At 42.7% G+C, this 21,281-nt stretch overlaps 1 protein-coding gene across 1 annotated transcript in view; it reads left to right on the top strand.

Moving 5' to 3' along the window:
• The window catches only part of myo16 (myosin XVI), a 77,809-nt gene that overhangs the window by 14,208 nt on the left and 42,320 nt on the right, over nucleotides 1-21,281 (top strand). Inside the window, exons 3-13 of the mRNA XM_023415898.2 lie at nucleotides 837-907; nucleotides 1,279-1,422; nucleotides 7,680-7,788; nucleotides 10,323-10,447; nucleotides 10,592-10,717; nucleotides 14,030-14,105; nucleotides 15,998-16,148; nucleotides 16,328-16,478; nucleotides 16,648-16,758; nucleotides 19,045-19,110; nucleotides 20,707-20,834. Of these exons, the coding sequence (XP_023271666.1) occupies nucleotides 837-907; nucleotides 1,279-1,422; nucleotides 7,680-7,788; nucleotides 10,323-10,447; nucleotides 10,592-10,717; nucleotides 14,030-14,105; nucleotides 15,998-16,148; nucleotides 16,328-16,478; nucleotides 16,648-16,758; nucleotides 19,045-19,110; nucleotides 20,707-20,834 (1,258 nt within the window). The remainder of the gene's footprint in view (nucleotides 1-836; nucleotides 908-1,278; nucleotides 1,423-7,679; nucleotides 7,789-10,322; nucleotides 10,448-10,591; nucleotides 10,718-14,029; nucleotides 14,106-15,997; nucleotides 16,149-16,327; nucleotides 16,479-16,647; nucleotides 16,759-19,044; nucleotides 19,111-20,706; nucleotides 20,835-21,281) is intronic.

Raw genomic sequence — 21,281 nt, 5'->3', positions numbered from 1 at the left:
CACCATGGTAATTGCCATGGCTACTGTCTTCAGAGTCACTGGCTTTGGTTAAAGAATCCAGTGTGTGTGTGTGTGTGTGCGGGGGGGGGGGGGGGGGGGGGTGGATTGCGTGACAGTGGTGGTTGTTTTGCTGGTACAAAGTCTTCCAGGGTTTAGTCAGTACTCATCTCGTGCTGTCAGTGTCAGTGAAATCACATATGTCCAAACCATAGTGCCCCACCTCGCTCCTTCCTCACCCTCTCCTGTTTGTCCATCCCACTCTATTTATCTGTCACACACTCCAGTACGCCACCCCCCCCCTTCCTTCTCTCACTATCTCCTGCTGTGTTTGCTTTCATTTTTTTTGTACATGTTGAATTAAAAATAAAATTGTCAATGGCATGGTATAATCATTGTGATCTTGTATAGCCTGCCACTTTCAGCACATCTGTTTATGGAAGTTGTGTGTAATAGGTTGTGTTTTCTTCAGTAGATCTGTGTCAGTGTGTGAGTGGGTTGTGCGGCTCACTGGAGCTCACGATGTGTGATGTTAATGTGTGTAACCCAGAAGCTTTGTGACCTGCTGCTGGAACAAGGATCTCCCGCACACACGCACACACACACACACACTCGCACACACACAGCCTTAACACTGATCCACAGTGACATGTCAAGGACAGTCAGAGGACACATATATATATATTGGTTTTGATAGTGAGTGGCACAGATCAGTATGGGCATTGTATGTGCGTGTGTGTTGTTTCAAAGTGTGCATGTATCTGCTTTATATATTCTGATCATCATGTCTGTCGTCACATACAGTGGGCGCTAACATATAGTTGTCTATTGTCCTGCAGTGTTTCGTCTCCTGAAGGAGGGAACAGACCCCAACAGTCCCATTCCTTCCGGTGGATCCTTGTTACACCTGGTAAGATAAGATTGATCAGATGATGATCACTGAATTTAAGAGATTAGCTCTAGTGTTGTATGTGCCCCAAAAAAGAAGGAAAATTTCCATTATTATGCACTGAGAGGGTGCTGATATTATACTGCAAGAAGACACAGAAGAGGTTGTAACCCCTCTGACATGGCAGCCCTCCCGATAATCATTCTTCATGTTTTTATCAGTATTTTACAAATTCTTACCCCGTAGCAGGATGTGAAAATTCATTACATTTCCACATACATTAGTTATAATGCATTGAACCCCCTGTGCACTGTTTATTGTTAGCAATTCATCAGGGAATATACATTTCTGCAAACTAATCGTAAGGAATGTACTGTCATTGAACTCCGCAGTGTGCTCGGCACGACAACGTGTTTGCGGCAGAGATTCTGATTGAGCGAGGCCTGAATGTCAACCTGCAGGACGAAGACCTGTGGACAGCCCTGCATGTAGCGTGTGTGTGTGACCATGCGGACGTGGTGCTGCTGCTGCTGCTGGTGAGAAATACACACGCGAACATGCAGTATGTTGTGGGGGTGGCAATTTTTTTTTTTCCAGTACCACAAATACACACACACACACACACACATACACATACGCACACACACACACACAGACATGCATGGATACACTTTTTGGATGTAGTTCGTAGTATAATTTCCTTGTTGATCCTTGTGTGAGTCCAAGCGTGTCAGCTACAAATTAGATAATGTTTGGGAATAGCTTGGCATAAAAGCTTCATGTTTTGAATTAGCTTTGAACCAGTGGCTCTATTCACATTAGTCATCCAGAATTTTCTGTCCAAGTGGAGCATCTTCCAGTGATGAGGGGTTTTGGATTACTGAGGTCTAAAATGCGACTTTGCTTTCTCTAACAAACCCAGCTGAATCACTGAAAGTGAGAATTTTTAGAAATTTCTGCATTAGCATGATATCAAAGAGAGAGCCTGTTCTGTGGAGGATGTCTTGACAAGAGCTGTGGTTGTACTGATTAGGTCCATAACGAGAGCAGGCCCAGCTGCAGGGGAGGGCATGCGAACCCAGCCCAGTCACTCAGTGGGCTGGGTCTGCTCTGCTGCTGTTGATTAGCCCTGGAGAGGGTTGACTGCAGTCTGGAGCTTGGTAGAATCCTGTGCAGCCTGGTTCTGCTGATTGGGTCCTGAGTGATAGCTGGCTGCCTGTCTGTGGGGCAGGAAAGAGACGTTCCTGAGAGGAATGGATATGTTTGAAGAGCTGCCAGGCAAAGGGTGCACAGAGTGAATCTGTCCGCCTGCACTGACTGCATGACTGTTGGGTTCATGTATGTGTTGGGTATTTTGTATTTGCATGCATTTCATTTTCCTCCAAGCAAAGATTCATGCAGGCTGTCTTTGTAGAGCAGGGAGTGATATAGATATGCCAAATGCAATTTATGCAGGGAGTTATGTTTTCATGAAAGGCAATACCATGAGAGAGAGAGAGAGAGTGAGAGAGATTTAATACTGCTCCCAGGGAGGCAGTAACTAAATGTCTCCCATTCACTACCAAGACAGAACTAGCTCCTAGTAAATGAGGTCATATTTACACAGAACTCAGCTCAGTTGCGAAAGATCAGGCGGTTATGAAAGAATTTCTAAGAAATTCAAAGAATCAGATTCATCTGTATAGAAAGTTCAACCATTTTTCCAGCTTAATCCAGCAACACCAAAACAATTTTTTTCATCTTTCACAGCTTGAATGCCCTTTGATCCTGCATGCTTATTTATTTGACAGCATCTGTATCTGCTTGCATGTGAGTGTGGCCTTGTGCTTGCTTGTGTGATGTCTCAATTTCCAAAATAGTGCATTTTTTTTTATTTTTCCTTTAGGGTAAGATAAGCACTTGCGTTTCTTTTCCTGGTATAATCAGCAGGGAAGTTGGTTTCTGAAAGGGGAGCCCTAGGCTCTTCCTGTCTACCAGGGTAAAAATAGCTTCAGTCAAGCCATATTTCCGATAGAGTTGCAATATTCCTTTTCTTCTATTCATCCATTTTGACACCCATCTCCTCCACCACATCCCCCGCCAGTGCCCAGTCATCCTGCTCCGTTCTCAGACTGCTCCCTTATCAGAGCAGTAAATGAGAGATCTTCCCTCTAAATATGTGGTAACAGGTTTACACTTTAATGAGAAATGGAACAGTAGTCTCGCTAGAGGAGCTGAGTGGGAGCCTTATCTTTGATTGGCACAGGAAGGAATAGTACTGCTAATATGTACTAATCTATTATGTCCTACTCCACCGTGTCTTTCTCCATTCCCCCTGCCCTCCCCTCGTCCTCTGCTTTTCTGTCCTTGATTTCCTGTCTCCAGTTCCTACACACAGCAGCGGAGTGGTTTTTGCTGACAGAGATGTTAGCAAGCTTGTCATGTGGGGAAAGTGTGGGGGTTGATGAGAAGTCTGGGTGCATTGTTGCTCTGTGTCCGGATTGGCGGTGATGTTAATTCTCTTATCTCTCGCCTCCAAACAGCAGGAGAGGGAGTAAGCCATTTCTAAACTCTCTCATTCCCAAACCCATTCCTAAACCTATCCCTAGCTCTAGCTGTGGTTAATGTTCATCACTGAGACCTTGGCAGGATTAACTGGAGGTGGATTGTCACTCAGCAAATAAGAACACGACAGGGTGTGTAGTCTTACTGAATAATTCCACAAAAATATTACACTTGTGGTGTAATACTTAACGGTGAAAACACACAGTGATTATTATCAAGCTAAACCTTTTTATATTTTTTTCCATGTCCAGGACGTAACTGCACTTGGCTCATGTAAGCATCACGATGACTCAAAAGAGGTTTCTTGATCTCCATCTGTTTCATCTTAGCTGGCCTTCTATTCGAATCACAGCGCACAAGATGTTTATCAAATCATATTTTTTTCTAGTGGCTCAATTATGTCTTCCTAATTCCATTTCTTATGAAACCCAGAAAAAGATGTGGTAAGTGATTGGGATTAATTGCAGACTTGCCCTAATTCTGCACCATTATCAGTCTGAGTGCAAGTTTGTACTTTTTGACACAGTGTTGAATATATGAACTCTTGAAGAACATGAAAACAATTGCTGCCTTAAACTGCTGACCACCACTGCACTTCACCTAATTTAAAAAATACTTGTCTTTCCTTTTCTTCTCTGTCATATCATATTTCTCTGTGAGATAATAGCTTTTAGTCTGTAAAATTGTGCAGGGGAAGGTGCAGCTATGCAGCCATGTGATCAACAGGAGAGAGGCTCTGTTCCAAAGTGTTATTTCTCATTTTACAATGCAAAACCCAGCGGGGTTACAGTTACGGAATTGACCCACTTTCCGTGCTTGTAAATGATGAGTTTAAAACTTCTGAACTCTGAGTCCTTTGAAGTCAAACGATTAACTTCAAGCCCCTGGCTGCACTGAACTCGACTTCACACCAGTTGATTTTTTTTTTTTTTTTTTTTAAGGGGGGGGGTTTATCTGCTGATATTGCAGCCTCCCGTGTCCCCTCTCTAAACATAACAGTGGAACTCTGTGGTCCATCAAGAAACTGTTGCAGATGCTTTGTAGTGTATGATCTCGTTTCTTTTAATTCCCAAACCTGCAAAGTCTAACAATATATAAAACAAATTGTTATACAATAATATTTTCAGGAAATGCAAAATTTGTGAACAGACTCCTGATTAAGTACAGCAAAATGGTTATTCATGGTTGTTGTAGTTACCATGTGAGATAACATGTGAGTAAATACTTTATGCTGCGACGAATTGTACTCATTTATAGATATGAATACGTTTCCCTGTATCAGTATCTGCAGAATGTTCAGCGTGCAGCAATAACAGAAAGTACATAATGCAGACAAAAAAAGGTTTTATGTTGATTTGAAAATAGTGTGAGCATGAAATACTTTGTCCAACAGACTGTTGTTTACAACGCTGCAACATGGCACATCAAAGCCGAGCAGATGTTGTGTGTGCAGTCAGTTGAGAATAATAAGTTAATGTCTCAATTGTAAAACACGTTGCCTCTGGTACACTTCTTTGTTACGGTTAAGAAAACCGAAATGGCAGAATGTACATGGGTATGTATTTTACAGAGAATACTTTTATTTTATCTTCATACACATGCATTTGCAGAGTTAAAATGATCTGAGATAGATTAGATACATCAGTGTAGGTATTCGGGAAAAAAAGTGGATGGGAACTCTTTGCATTGGTTAGGTTTCCACTGTGCTGAGACGGTGTCCAGCTCAGCAGTAACTGCCCCAGGGATTGCTTTAAGCGCATGTCTTGTAGTTGTTATTGATTCTCCGGCAGTCACTGCATCTAACAATAGCCATTATGAACCGTGGGCAGCTTGATATTAACAGATTTCCATCTCCGAGGTGGATCCATCATATTGTGGCGTGGACCGTGTCGGGGTCAGAAGTCAACTTGTTAACCCCTTGTAGCCAGCGTGGCTGCCAGCCAGCACCGACTCGTTTATATCTGTCAGCACTTATCATGTGAGCTCAGACACATGATTTATGTCTCTGGATCAGTGGCCTACACATCATGCTTGCTTCACCGTCTATCTGTCGGTCTTGGAGCTTTGTGTGGCATTAAAAGGAACTCTATAAAAATCATTTCTATAGTGACAGTTTTCTGTTATTGTCTGGTTGCATTTGACTTAGCTCAGGAGGTAAAGCGAAACATTTCCATTTACTTAGTGCATTTTTCACATTATGTTGAACAATTTCACTCTAGGATAATAAAACCTATCTCACACTGTCACAGGATTGTATTGTATTATCAGTCTGTCACAGGATTGTAAATGTAAATTTGAAATAGTTCACAGTTTTACAAAACAATTCTTAAGACACCACATGCATCTCAAGGTTTGCTCAGCTGTTTTTTTTTTTTTTGTTTTTTTTTTAACAGCTGTGAGTGAAAGTAGTCAGCGATGAGCGCAGCCTCCTGACAGACGGAGCAAGATATATCTGTCAGTCAGCTGATAACTCCATCCAGCCAGACTCCTATTGACTTTTACTGGACCTTGAAGTGAATTGTCTGGGTTAGCCCACCTCTTCACTACCCCCACTATGCAGTACACACACACGCGCACACACACACACACACACACACACACACACGCGCGCACACACACACTAAAAAAAAACAAAAAAAAAACACACACACAAAGGCACCCTGAGAGGAGCCGTCAGGTTTATGAGAAAGTTGATTACTCTTTGGGGGTAAAGCACAAATCAAAAGTTTAAAGATGGAGTAAGGGAGGGCTGAGTGAGTGAGTGAGTGAGTGAGTGAGTGAGTGAGTGAGTGAGTGAGTGAGTGAGTGAGTGAGTGAGTGAGTGAGTGAGTGAGTGAGAGGTTATGGGGATGGGCAGACGGGGCATAACATTATGCTCTCTCTCTGACTCTCATCACCTCATGTCTTGCTCCTCAAGCTGTGCTTCACATTGCGATAAGGATTCTTGTTTTCTCATGAATATTCACACAGCAGAAGCTGATAGTTGTTAATGTTAATTAATTCCCTTTGTTAACCCCTAATAAACCCTCATAAGTGAGCGAAAGCAGCTCCCACTAGACAACACAGATGGGAGCACAATGAAACCGCAAACCTCACCAGAACAGAATCCCTGATAACTGGAATCGACAGCATTGTGCTGCCTTTATCGCACTGTAATTGCGATGGCGTCTCTTCGATGAAAAACGTTTCCTCTCAATATCTGCATCAGAATTGAAAAACAAATTCCAGTTGTCTCATTTTTAAATCAGTTTAGCAGTTCAAGGACGCGTTGAGGTTTTGAGGCTCAGTGTCCTTGTGGTTTTGCTGGTTGGTTTTTAGAGCACAAAGGTTAACGGCTCTCATGTTGCTCTGTCAGCTGGCTCCCTCCTCGCATTTTCAGCCCCCTTCTGCCCATTTTTCGCTTTCGCTACCCTTTCCCTCTCTGTCGGTCTAAGGACTACGCCATAAATCTGTTTGCCGCACTGCAACTGGGTCGTTAGAATTCTATTAGCTGTAAATATTCAATAAGGATCCTCACTTAGAGTCCCCTGTCCCTGTTATCAGACCAGGTCCAGCTACGATCGTTACACTGGCTTGTCTTTTATAGTTTAGTCAAACAACAAGAAGCGATTTATGGCTGGATACTGACGATTGCCACTTGAAAGGATGTGGGTTACTTTTTAGTACCTAACCCCAAAGAGGGGACAATAAAAATGAGAAGGACAAAAGGAAGGCCCACAGAAGTAACTGAAATACATTTTGCATGGCTTGTAAACAATTCTGTTTAACTGGTAAAGCAGTGCAACATTTTTTACAAATAATGCAGTGCAGCTGAGTTCCCCCAAAGAGAAGCAATCAATCACAACCATACTGTGACCAACGACTGTGCCGTCGTCAGAGTAACAGTCATTAAAGGAGCCCGAGGGAAGGTCTCCCATGTTATCTCATGCTATAACAGAAGAGTGCTTCGGCAGGGTCCTTGTTGAGTAAACACACATCAATCTTGTCACACGCACACACGCGCTCACCCCGATGATCCCAGGTAACGGTAACCAACGCCCTCGCTCTTCACTGTCCCACCCCCCAGGCAGTTATTTAATGAGTTCTTTAATTCAATGTGTTGTCTGTTAATGTCTCCATGGTTCTGCTCAGCTACAAGCCTCTGGGAAGCCAAGATAATTGGGTCCACTTTATCATCGATTCAAGTCTGATGAATGGACCTGGCTAAAATTCAGTGTTTTTGTGTCTTCTCTGCTTTTGCGTCTGGAAGGCCGGAGTGAACGTTATGCTGCAGGACGTCAATGGAAACATTCCTCTGGACTACGCCTCCGAGGGAACTGAGAGCAGCTATATCCTCCGAAAGCACCTGGAGGAAAATGGTAAAGCTCAGCACACTTTTTATTCACCAAGTTTTACACGTCAAAGTCTGTTTACAGGTCATGAGGAGCGCTACTGCTTATGTGAAATTAAAAATACAATATATATATATATAAATGCAGATGTTACTTGAGTCAGTGTCGGTTGGGTTTAAAGACTAAAAGTTTGAAAATGAAAAAAATCTGGGAGTGCAGAGTAAGAAAAAAATGAACTTAACAGACGTCTGTCACCCACTCCTCAACTTTGCTTGAGGCTATATTAGTCACTGCGAACATAGCACGCAAATCTTTGAGTGAACCATCAGTGGTCTAGTTGCATTGTGGATAATGTAGGCACCAGGTTTTGACAAGGAAGACGAAAGAGTGGACTAAATAAGACAATATTTCTGGCTCTGCTGCATTGATTTTGATCTTCCTCCACTGTGACTCTGACAATGTAGGAGTGCACTGCTAAATTAGTGGAATACTCTTTCAACAGTGTGGTTCATTGAAATGTGGTGGCTCATTTCCATGTTATCACACAGAAAAATTTGAAAAAGTAAATATTTCATTTCCTTCATTTAAGAAGTACTAAAAATGGTTAATATTTCATACCTGCAGTTAAAAGGGAGGCGTTGTGTGTGTGTATGTGTGAAGGTAAAGTACACCCACAGGCCTAATGATGGTGGAAGGCAAACGGGGCACTTGTCTCCCACAGAGAAAGGAGAAGGTCAACACAGAAGCTGTGAATAACGGAGATAAAGGCACAGGCTAGTTGGCGGCGCACAGAGACGAAAGTGGTGGAGGCACATAGATAGAACGGCAGAGGGAGAGCAGGGAACATAACCAGAGAAATATAGAGAGACACGCGGAGACAGGGTAACGGGAATCATGCTGACAAAGCTAGACAGAAACAGATATAGACAATGATGGAGGGTCTTCCCTCATCCATCTGTCATTGGCCACACATGAGCCTGCACAGGGACCACATGACAAATGCAAGCTTCTGACTGCAGACAGCCAACTCATCACAGCTCAGACCACCCTACACATACACACACACACACACACACACACACACACACACACACACACACTCTCTCTCTCTCTCTCTCTCACTCTCTCTCTCTCTCTCTCTGACAAACCCAGCCACAGAATTCTTTGAGACTCCTCTCTGCCACTGTCTGCCAGCCCCTGTGGTGATCTCTCTCCTCCTGCCTACCTTCAGCTCCCCTGATACCACCCCCCATTGTGCTGGTGTTTGCCACCATGAAACACACTCTTACTCACACAGGCTCACTCAGCCTCTGTTGCTATAGCAACTTGGTTGCATGCTCTCTATCCCCACCAAGTTTGTGTGGTTGTGGGAGAGACAGACTGTCCATGTGTCTCTGCATCAGAGATAAAGGAGGAGAGAGAGTTTTTTTTGTGCTTAAAAGATATTCTGTTTTCATTGTCCTAGTTGAGTTGCTTGTGCGTCATGTAATACTAGATTCTTACAAGTATTGGCACTTTAGAGAACAAGTATTTTCTCCACTGTTGTGGTAATGTCACTATGAGTGTGTGTCAGATACCTATAAACCTCGGGGCTGTCGTGTGTTTGCAAAGACAGACGTATTGATTAGCTGATACAACCAGTCTATTTGGAAAAGTCTCATTAGTTAGTGCCCTAGAGCTTATCCAAGTAAAATATAGATTGATTGATAATCAATCCATGCTATTAATGCAACTGAAGTCAGATCCACTGCATGGATGTGATTATGGAGCAGTGCATTGATCTTCATAGTTTGCGATGCCCTCGTAGACCCCTGTACGTCTGTGAGTACAGCATGACCTTCTGATTGCTTAAGTATCGCTTTTGACCATGCACCTGACGTACCAGGCCTTGGTTTTAGCATGACGGGATTTCCTGTTTGACATCAGTTTGTGCTTGTTCTCACTGTCGGTGCCGTGCACACAGCCAGCATCCTCTTAAAGTCACATACTCAGTACTGGCACTGTGCAGCCACTGTCATAGGACACCGTGCCAAATTCAAACCAAATCCTTTCAACTAATTTATTTCTGAAAAAAACTGGGGAATCTTTAAATGCAAAACATGTCAGGACCTTGTACTTGAATGTGACTATATATTGCAAAAGTCAATAAATTAACTAGATTGTTCTAAACAGCTAAATCTTATGTATGAGGTTTAAAGGGAGTGCTTGCCATTTTGGGAATGTTTTTGTCTTCATGATGCAGTTCAATAAGAGGATTGATACCAGGAAGTCACTGCTGTCAGCCATCACAGCAACAGCAACTTGTCATTTTTACACTTTGGTTTTTATACGGGTTAAATGAACAAGACATAATGTGTTAATTAGTGAGCTTTGTAAGTGTAGTGAATAGCAAACTAAACATCTCGTGGTTCCAGCTTTGTATTCAACATGCTGATATGTCAGTGATATTGATATTCTCATACAAGTCTTTGCAAGAAAGTGAATGAGAGTATTTCACAAAATATCAAACTAGCATGACAGCTGGATATATTTAGTGTGCCAATCGTGTTTGTGTTTTCCAGGTGTGGATGTGTCGTCTATGCACGCCATGAAGACACAGAGACCCAGCACCATGTTTTCTGATGTTAGACAGCTTGTAGCCACAGGCGGAAACCTCAGCCAGCCCAATGATGACGGGGTCACTCTTGTGAGTAATGTCTCATGTGTGTCCGTGTGTGTGAGTTGACCTTTTTTGTTCTCCACTTCTAACAGTAGTTTGTTCTCCTCTCCAACTCAACCTTTTTTGCTTTCATAACTTTCTCTTTGTTTCTCTGTCTCTCTCTCTCTGAAGCTGCACATAGCATGTGCCAGTGGTTACAGAGAGGTGGTGTCTGTGTTGCTAGAGAGTGGAGCGGACCCACATCCTGCTGACGACAACTTTTGGACCCCTCTCCACTTGGCTGCTAAATACGGACAGGTAATTCACAGCTGCACAACAAAATGTCCGAGTGTTTTTGACATTAATGAAGTCATCCTCTACCTTCCACTCATCTTGCTGTATTGATCCCATGCGACTGCAGTCATTAATGAAATAATGAGTAAATTATTGATGGATTGTTCCTCTGAGCAACTTGCCTCCAGTTACCCTGCCCACCCTCTGATAAACTGCTCTTTTTGGGCGTATTGATCAGAAACAGTCAAACTGCCGGCACGGAGCAGCACTGCATATGCATTTATTAACAGCATTTTAGATGAGATGTTTAATGGTCTGTCTTAAAGGGAAGGAGATTGATTTCCAGATGGGGCGGAGGTGAGCTGTTGAAACGATGGGATCTCATGGTTTGGGAGTGGTCCAACTATGAGGGAAGGGAAGTGATCACATTCAGATCTTGCTGACCCAACTGGATATTTAATTACATTTCTGGGCTGTGTGCTTGGCTGCTGAGAAAGGGAATTTATTCATTTGGTATTTAGAATCACTGTCTACTTCTTTGAGTTGTCTATCATTAAGTCTTCCCCCACTAAAGTGTCTCTTAAAAATTCTTTCTTCTTTTCAGTAACCACACAACCTTTCTATGTGTCATTCATACAGATCTGTTGCCTTCACTTTCTTTCTTACCTCCTACACGATTCCTTCATCCAGTTGTTAGTTGATCAGATGATAGTTAATCAGTAGAAGTAAATGTACAAATCATCCAGACAGCACTCCTCTAATAACTTCCTCGTGTGCCCTTGCTTTTCAGATTTTGTGCATTTGCAGTTACTCTGTGTATGTGTGTGTGTGTGTGTATGTGTGTGTGTGTGTGTGTGTGTGTGTGTGTGTGTGTGTGCATAATATGTAAGTGCATCTGACTTAAGAGTGGCAGTCTAGAGGATTGGAGAATCGATTAGGTTTCCCTCACTGTGCTAAATCACCCCAGCCATCAGCTCTTTACTGGTGCCAGTGCTTTGCCTCCTGCATACCAACTACTCCCTGAGCCTTCTTAACACTTGCTTCCTGCCACCTTTCCCTTGTAGACAGTGACATGTCCAGTAACACTGGACATTATGGGTTTCGAGATATGTGCATGTATTCAGCCAAGTAAATCACTGCTCCCACTAATTAAAATGCTTTGCTGATATGAGGCAGAAGCAAAGCATTGCCTGAAAACACTGACTGGCAACTGTAACACTAGCTGGTATGTTAAACCCAAAGACCCCTTCTGCAGTGTGAAGTACATACCGGACCGACCCTTTAAGAAGATGTATGAACCTATTACTGCAGCTAATTAAGCTTCCCTCTCTCTTGGCCTTGAGATAAGTTGGGCCCTGACTTTTGGCTTCCCTTGTTTGAGTTTGATGTTTTCAAGTTGTGTTCTCTCGAGGAAAGAATTTTTAAATAGTCCTGTGTTGGATTTTAAAAAATAATGACAGGGTGTTAAAATACAACACTGCTGGGATTGGATCAATTCTGTCTGTTTTATAGTGAAGGTACACATGAAAGCTGTGGTAATAGGATATACCAGTGAACTTCTCTAAAGCACTTTAATGTTAATCTCAAGATTCATTTTCACATCTGACAAATGCTGTTAAAAGGACAGTTGGCCAAACCAAAAATATCTGAATCTACATCAGTTTAGGTTACTTTGGTGAGGTGAGGTTACTTTGACCCTGCTGATCCCAATGTACTGATGACCTTTTCCTGGTCCTCCTGTAAACTTTGACCCATTGAAGAGTTCAGATCTTGTGGTGCCACTGACGTGTTGTCAGTATTTATAGGGTGTGAGTGCAGCTGACAGGGTTTGTGGGCAGTAGAGATGCTGTAGACCCATAAGTGAACAGCTGTTGGCATGGGTCACAGTCAGTCTGCTGAATGTGCAAAGTCACTCTCCTCCCTATTGCAGATGATGTCTTGTTACTCCGTTTTAGTACGAAGAAGCTCTGGTACTTCCAGAGCAGTTTGAACTGTGACTTACAGAAAAGTATGTTGGTATTAATGTAGCAGCAGAGAATATCATGACTTGTAGTTCCTGGATCCTTCCCATAATGGAATGCTGGAATAACTTGATTCAGTCTTCAGCGCCTCCAGAGCATAACGAGGACATAATGACTGTTTTCATAGTAGTACCCCTTTACTGGTTTTTTAATGTAGATTTGATTTTACTGAAGTGTATGGGAAACCTTTTTGATGCAATAAACTGAGAATCCTGGTTACTCATGGGTAAAGCATAATTATATAGTTATTTGCTGCTTAATATACTGTATACACCAGTAACTACAAAGATGTAAATCACCAGACAGTCAGATGCAAGTATTTCCATGTTAGTAACTGACAATATAAAAGCTCTTTAAACAGAACGATGTCGCACTGAAACTAAATATAACAGTCTGAAAACTGAACAGTAGGAGGGGATGTTTTGCGTTTATTATATTCCTGGAATATTTTCCTAGAACTAGCTCTGGTTGTGTAGGTTCTTGTGTATAATTATCTGCCACAGTCATTTCATTAACATTTTTAAATGATGCCTTTATGTTTATTGATCTGCTGAGGCAGCTTCTGAGTCATGCCATCTTTCCTACATTGCCAAGAAATAATGAAGAAGATGCTTGTCTATTATCCATAAATTGAGACTCACTTCAGATACATCAACATACACTAATCACAAATCAGTATTCACAGATAACACAAGTGCAATATACTTCTTGGATTCGATACAGCTGTTCATCCACAGAGGCAAAGAAGGGTGGTGAATGAGACAAGTGCAAAAAGGGGGCCAGAAAATGAAGGAGCAATGAGGGGGAAAGGCGAACAAGTCAGAATGTAGCCTGTGTGAGCAGAGTTTAAAGGGAAAACAGAGACAGAACAATAGAAGACAGAGGTGACAGCCATCACATGTCACGCTGTGTAGAAATGAGGGTGGATGACTACAGGGTTCTTCCACTGTCACATGTGACAGAAGATAGGCTCATTATTAAAGGATCTCCTCAGTCTGGAGCAACACTTGTATAGACCTGTCATGTGTGACATACTCTGTATATATCATCTGCTTAGTGTTTCAATTCTAGGCCTGTGCCACAGTATGTCCTCTACATCTGCACTGTAGCAATAAATGTGGGTATAACCATCTTAAATCCTGTGACCTTTTTACAAGAGCATCTTCAAAAAATGTAATTAATCTGCTATGTAATGCTTTTTAGTTTATGTTTCGGTGGTTTGAGAGAAGATGCAGTTAGTGGTGCACTAGAAATGTTTGAATCTTTTCGAGGATCTAATGAAAATGGATGTGGATGTTTCTCCCGTCTCTTACAGACAAGCATCGTTAGCCAGCTCCTGAGACGCGGGGCAAACCCGACTCTGTTGAACTGCAACCAAGACAAGCCCTCAGGTAACAAACACACTTATGCATTCACACAAATATGCACGTGTGCACGTACACACAAACATATTGCAGTCAGAATGAGAGGTTTAGCAAGCAGGAAGTAATGAAGCAAAGAGGCAGAGAAATGGATTTTGGCTTATTCAGCTGAGGTTTTTCAAATGCATTAATAATCACTATGATGATATAAAGCACAGGCTTACACACACACACACACACATTGTACACAGCGAATGAGGCTCCCTCTTAATCAGTCTCTGGTGAACCTATCTGTGCACATCTGAGTGTATCTGCAAGAGGGAAGTCAGTCATTTTAAAACAGTAACACCTCACTCTTGCCTGGACACACATGTACGCTCTGATTAAAGTTGGATATTAGCAGTAATCATCAGCAGCTGGTGTGATTCATTTGCTAGCGGGCATGAAGGTTGCATATCAGCCAAGAGTGTGTGTTGTATTTATTTTTTTAATAATGGAAACATACAAGATCAGGTCTAAAGCAGGTTTAGATTAAGACCTGGTGGTGGTGGTGGTGGTAGAAGTGTGTTTATGGAGTCCGTTTAAGAGGTTCCTGTTTTGACTGGTGCACCCCAGATATCAGGAAGAATCTCAATTGATAGATAGCAAATTGATACATCTACCATCTGAAAAATGATTCCCCGCTCTTACAGTGGTCTTGTATTTATTGATCCCTTTTAAATCCCAGCCTCCTAAATTTAATTTGTTTTTAAGGTACCTAGTAAACTTTCTGTCCACTAGTGGTGCTGTGGAGCAGTGTTTTTCTTTCACTAGAAAAAAACTGGAGACTCAGAGCCGATTTGGAAAATTCTGATTTGGGTACAGCCCTAATCTCAGGGACGGGACCTTTTAAATCTTTGGCATCTCATATGTGTTATTTTTCTAAAAAGAACAATCTATCCTCAGCTCTCTTTTTTTTTCAGTCTTGCGGTGGGTGTGACATTATAAATTAACATATTTCTATTAAATCCAATTACATATATGTTGGAGTAAAAGCCGTTATTGGCTGTTGATCCTGATCGATCTTCCGTATTTGCTTCTCACGCATACACAGGGACACAGGAGGGGTAGAACTCCCCGTGTCTCCAACCTGAACAGGATCATTCTAATAACACCCTTTGAACCAGACTGCTGCTGTGGTGTAGTCATAGTAAATGTTAGCAGAGTCTCTCGTGTGATAGTGATGAAATGTGCCATAGAGAGGGATCTACCTAGAACATCGTGGCTGCTTCTAACCATTTACTCCCAGGTCTTCATCACATCACCGACTGCCTCGCTCCGGCCTCAATCAATAGCTCCTTCTAGCATGTAGGCTTAGAAAAGATGTGAGAGACGCCCTTAGAGACTGAAACAACCCCCCTCTTTCTTACTTGGAACTCTGCCCCCCTCCCTATGCCGTCCACATGACGAAACAAAGACAGAATAAGAGATGGGAGTCAAGGGGGTTGTTAGTCACATAGAAATAAAAAGACAGGATGAAGCCATTCCCTTCTCTTGTGACCTGTTAGACCTCATTACAGACAGGGAGGATCTTAACCCCACAGTGGGGTTCACATTCTGCACCAGTGCAGGCTCATCGACACAGATTTTGAAGGAGGGTTGACAGGGCAAAGACAGGAAAACAGAAAGGTGTATCTGGTTGTTTCACAGCAGAGTATTATCCTCTTGAGCTAATAAATATTACCACATTCTCGGTGTCTTTTCACCAATGTCTTTATATTGTACACGAGTGGCAGAGAATAGTGAGAAAATACATTTCGCAGGTTACAAATTTGACATTTTAAAAGTTTTGGTATATATCAAATTAAACTTGTCTCATTGAAGTTCATATTTCACATCTAATCAGTACACTGACTGGCCCATCTTGTGTGTCCCGTCACCAGACATTGCGGCATCAGAGCCTATAGCTGATATGCTTCAGAGCGCAGAGGAGAGCTGGCTGCAGAGACTGAAGGACCCCTCCGCTCCGCTGCCCCCAACAGACCAACGCTATGATGGCGGATCACACGACGTCACCACGCCTGTCAAGAACTTGTGGGTTAATAGTTTCATAAGCACGAATGTTGTTTAATGGTTACCACTTAGATTGTAAATAAGGTTGTTTTTTTTTTGTTCCCCTCTTTCTCTCATCCACCACTTTGCTCTGAACATGCTTCCTGTCCCTCCACCTGCTGTGCGTTTTCCATCTCCTTGACTGTCCTCATCATATATAGGAACCCCTTGTATCTCCCAATCTCTAAGCGGGACAGTCTGTTGGAAAAATGTGCCATGTTCAGAGAGGCAGGTGGAGCGCTGTGCGGACAGCCCTCCCAGGACAGTTGCTTAGATGGTCCCTTTAGCTCTGGAGCCAGCAAACTGGAGCAGGTACCTCATCTTCTTACAGTTCCTTCTGCGCAGTTATATCATAAGAACGTTGATAATTTCAAAAACAGATAAAAGAGAGATTTCACATTTTACATTTGTTACTTTTTTGTGTTTTTTGTCAGCTTATCATTGCATGTTCATTTTAACTGTTGCCCTGCATTGTCTTCAGGTCAAGCTGATGCCTCCGGCACCTAATGACGACTTGGCATCCCTCAGCGAGCTGACCGACAGCAGCCTGCTCTACGAGATGCAGAAGCGCTTTGGCAATGATCAAATCTATGTGAGTCTCCACTGTCCTTGTGCCACTAAACCACTCAACATTAAACATGCATTAGAACACACAGGACAGAGAAAGGCAAACACATGCTCTCTCTCTCTCTCTCTCTGTTCTGCTGAAACTTAATCGTCTGTGTTGCTTAGTCCAGGCGTGTATCCATGTTACATAAGGTTGTTACTCAATGTCTTGATGGACTGTGTGTCTCTCTCTCTCTCTCTCTCTCTCTCTCTCTCTCGGGCATAACGGGGTGACTGTAGTGGAGTGCTGTGTTGTTTATGGTTTGGGAGCATATGTACATGTTTATATACAGCTCACACAGGGCATCACACACACTGTACCTCCTCAAGCTCTAGAACCTATTGTGCAAATAATATTTATATTTGTGACCTGTGGCTACTGCTACAGTCCGTGACTGGCAGTGGATATGTATTTAAGGCTTTAGTCTGTGCAACGGGTGATGTTCATGAGCTGACTCCATTGCCCTCCCTGTTCCGGCTCACTGACTTGGGTAAGAGTGGTGCCTAATTCTAACATACATGCACATAAGCATGCGCACACAAGCACACACACACAGACGCTCGCACACATACACACACACACACACATACTTAGACTGATGACAACTGCATAATCAATACAATTTAGATCAATTTGAAAGATTAATCCATAACTATATTCAGGAGTAAAATACATTCATCTCCAACAATTGGTCCATTCCATATTCCTGTCATTTTCTCCTTCCCTTGAAAACTGTGGTCTGGCACATAATTCTCCACTGGGACTGAGCTCTATAAAGACTGGAACCAGATCAATGTGGAGCTATCCGGTGCGCGCTCTACTCTGTGAAGAGGCAGTAATAGTCTGTTATTATGGAAACCCAGATGGGCGACAGACAGTAGGGTTAGCCACAGCAGGGGACACAGATAAGGGGATGACAATAAAAGGAAGTAGAGTGGTGGATGAAGAAAAAAGAAACGATTAGAATTCAGCATAATGAGGGCTGGATACTGAGTTGAAGTCCATTTGGAGGAAGAAGTGATGAAAAAAAAAGAGTAAGTTGACAAAGTGCAGCTACAATAAGTATATTGGAGCGAGCTTGATCTGATTGTGTATAAATCTCTTGTCATGGAGGTGTACAGGACACAGTAATGCATTGTGGGCCAGACATAAACGTAGACAAAGCCAGGTAAGTGAGTAATGTCTTGGCTTTAAGTTTAAGTTTGTAATTTACACTTTTCATTTGGCCAATTAATTTCATTTCTCTGCGTTTTCTGCCCTTCTTATCAATCCTTTTTCTATATCTGATGTGGTTGACCTTACGTGCTTACAGTAATAGAGGACATTTCAAGAAAGAGGTGAAGAAAGCGGTGAAGGACAGAAACAGCAAGTGGACACAGGCAATGAACACTCCATATGTTCCCAGCAGGGTGGTCAGAGATGGGGCTTTGATGAGTGATCTGCTGCCTTCTGCCAGGATAGAAGGACCAGTGTACCGCTAAATCCCAGAGGAGAGCGGCAAGGAACAGAGGAAGGATATGAGAGAAGACATTGATGAAGGCTGGATTTTTGACAAGCATGTCATGAGATTAAGTGAAAGAGTTTGGGAGGAAAAGTGGCTCAGTATTTTCAAACGAGTTTACCCGGTTGAAAACACAAAACTGCAGAAAAGTTGAGAAAATTTCCCTCTGTCTGCAAGCAGTGGGAATTTGTTCAAGTCATTAACCTTGAGCCAGGGCCTAAGGACAGAGCAGCATGTTACAGAATGTTAGCAATGCCTGCGCTTTCCCAGGGGACAGTGTAAGCTTTCAAACAGCCTCCAGGAGTCTTTGTGAGAAACCGAGTGTTAGCAGTTTAGTGGAAAGGGTCAGAAATTGAGAGTTGGTTATTTTTATCTAAATGGCCTTGGGGTCTGAGCGTTAACTATGTGGGAGTGGATGTTGTTTTTTTTATTGGAGAAAGGTCATTACTGAGGTTATCATTGAAGGTCCCCCTCCTGACCTTCCTCTGTCATGAAATTACCATATCCTTATGTTAATAGAGGTAGTCACCAACATGAATATTGATGTTAAGAAAAGAGCATCACAGCACTTCTGTTTCCAGGTCAGTGTTAAGCTTGGGTAATCTGTAAGTGGTTAAAACCCAGCAGTTTGTCAAAACTGTCCACCGAAGCAGAACTGCGCCACCTCACACCCAAAAGTTCAATGTTTTATGATATTGGATTAACTTCTTGTTTTCAGCTGAATTACTGAGTTGAAGATGACTCGGGTGTGTTTTTGTGCTCTGTTTTAGACTTACATTGGACACATCCTTCTGCTGGTCAATCCAAATAAAGAGCTGCCCATCTATTCCACTTTGGTAAGCATGCATTTAAATGACCTCTATTTCACATAAGCTTACGTGATATGCTGTGCTTCGGTCTCCTAATATTAAATTTGCAAGTGTAAGTACACCATGATACCTGTCTAAAACCTTTGGCTTTGCACTGGAAATGCTTTGCATTTTACATGCAAAATCACGCTATAAGGAGGCGGTGTTTGCTGTATAATAAGCAGAGTATGAACAGATGAAATGGACCTTGTGGTTGATAAATAATGCAGTCTTCCTGTCAGTGATACACAGCATAAGGCTGACTCCACATCAGCCAGGAAATAGAGGGATCCAGTTTAGCGAGACACGCACACACACTTGCTCTCAGACTCACGTTTATTTTGCTACCTCTCCAATATAAATAATTAATTTTAAAAACACTATCGCTATCGGTGAAAAGCAGCACATTAACATTTCTAACAACTAGAGGAGACTGTTAGTGAATGGCTGACAGGCTCTGGTTCTTCATAACATGTGTCTCTTAGTTTAAATACTGGATGACTCGTTTTGAAATAGCTGAATTAATGCCAGTTTAGTGTGTGCCCATGTGAGCCCAGGAGGGGTTGAATGGAGGAGGAGACATCCTCTACTGCCATGACAGAATGAAGCCAGGCCCCCTCTGGCAGTCCCATTCCTGCCTGTGTCTGGATTCACTCCAGGCATCTGTACCCAACTGAGAGAAATGTGTGGAGGATCAGGGAGGAGCCAGGGTGAGAAGGACATATGTCACAACATGTGTGATCTGCTGGTTGTCTGTCACCCCCTCTGGTCTAGTGGTGGTCCACAGCCCATCCTCCTTCCCACCTCTATCGCCACAGACACAGCACTGGCACACATCTGCTGGTCTGGCTACAGATAGGGGTGTTACAGCACAGTTATCTCACACTTCAGTGTGACAGACAATGAGGGCTCACTGCCTGATACACTTACTATGTTTTTCACAAAGTTAAAACTACGACTTATTAATTCCTTATTTAACCACCCTTATGGATAAATTGTGCAACTTTGTAAGAGTTCATCATTCCTAACATTTACCATTCCTGATTTTTTTAAAAAAAGCAGTTTTTTAGAATAAGATCCTTATCTGGTTAAAACTAAACTGAGGAATAAAATATTGCAGTTAACGTTCAGCTCCATAATGCATATTATTTTATGTTTGTGTTGCGATATATTATTCAATGAGGTGTTTTTAAATCCCTAAAAAAGACAGAGGCAAAGAGAGTCTTTTTACTTTTTTCTGTCACACTGACATGGCGTGGAATGAAGTTATTAGAGCATCTGTTGGCTTATGGGTTATTGTTTTAAAGTAAACCAGCAACAGTCGCAGGGTCACCCATAGCTTATGTGTTTAAAGGGGTGGCAGTTTTGTTGAACTACTTGTTTAGAATCAGCGGTAAACTACACCTTGTTAGTGAGCTGGACACACACGTATGTTAAGTTATATGCAGTATGGTTTCACTGCTCTGCTGAAACTTAATCGTCTGTGTTGCTTAGTCCAGGCGTGTATCCATGTTACATAAGGTTGTTACTCAATGTCTTGATGGACTGTGTGTGTCTCTCTCTCTCTCTCTCTCTCTCTCTCAGGTGAGTCAGTTGTACCTGAGCTCCACAGGTCGTCTGTGCTCCTCTCTGCCCCCTCACATATTCTCCTCAGCAGAGAGAGCTTACCACATGATGCTGCAGGAGAGACGCCCGCAGTGTTTCATCTTAAGGTAACCCCCCCCCCTTCCTTCACCTCACTCAAACACTGAACTCTGTGTAGTGGGATGGTGAGACAAAAATGTCAGCAATTTCAGCTGGCCACCTGGTTTGTCCACACCCTACTGCCACACACCTGTTAAACACTCCCTGAGAGATTAATAGATCTCACCCTGAGCTGAGCTGGAGACCTGTTCACCGTTCACACAGAGATGAATGTTTGCTGGGAGCACTACAGCGTCTTGCTCTTTGTCCTTGGCTGGACGGAGGCAGCTCCCTGATTGCAATTAAATCCCGTTCCGGCTCTCCAGTGACATTCCCGCTGAGTTGTAACCAATCTGGCAGAGAGTTAATGCGCCCTGGCCACAGGCTATCCATCTCACTCACACATAGACACACAGACACACACACACACACACACACACACACACACACACACACACACACACACACACACACAC

Source organism: Seriola lalandi, unplaced genomic scaffold (genome assembly GCF_002814215.2).
Source record: "Seriola lalandi dorsalis isolate HSWRI2012SDOR001 ecotype SW California unplaced genomic scaffold, Sedor1 jcf7180002054559, whole genome shotgun sequence".
NCBI classification, from domain to species: Eukaryota; Metazoa; Chordata; class Actinopteri; order Carangiformes; family Carangidae; genus Seriola; species Seriola lalandi.
The sequence above is the reverse complement of the archived record's forward strand: the minus strand, read 5'-3'. Positions and strand labels throughout refer to the sequence as shown.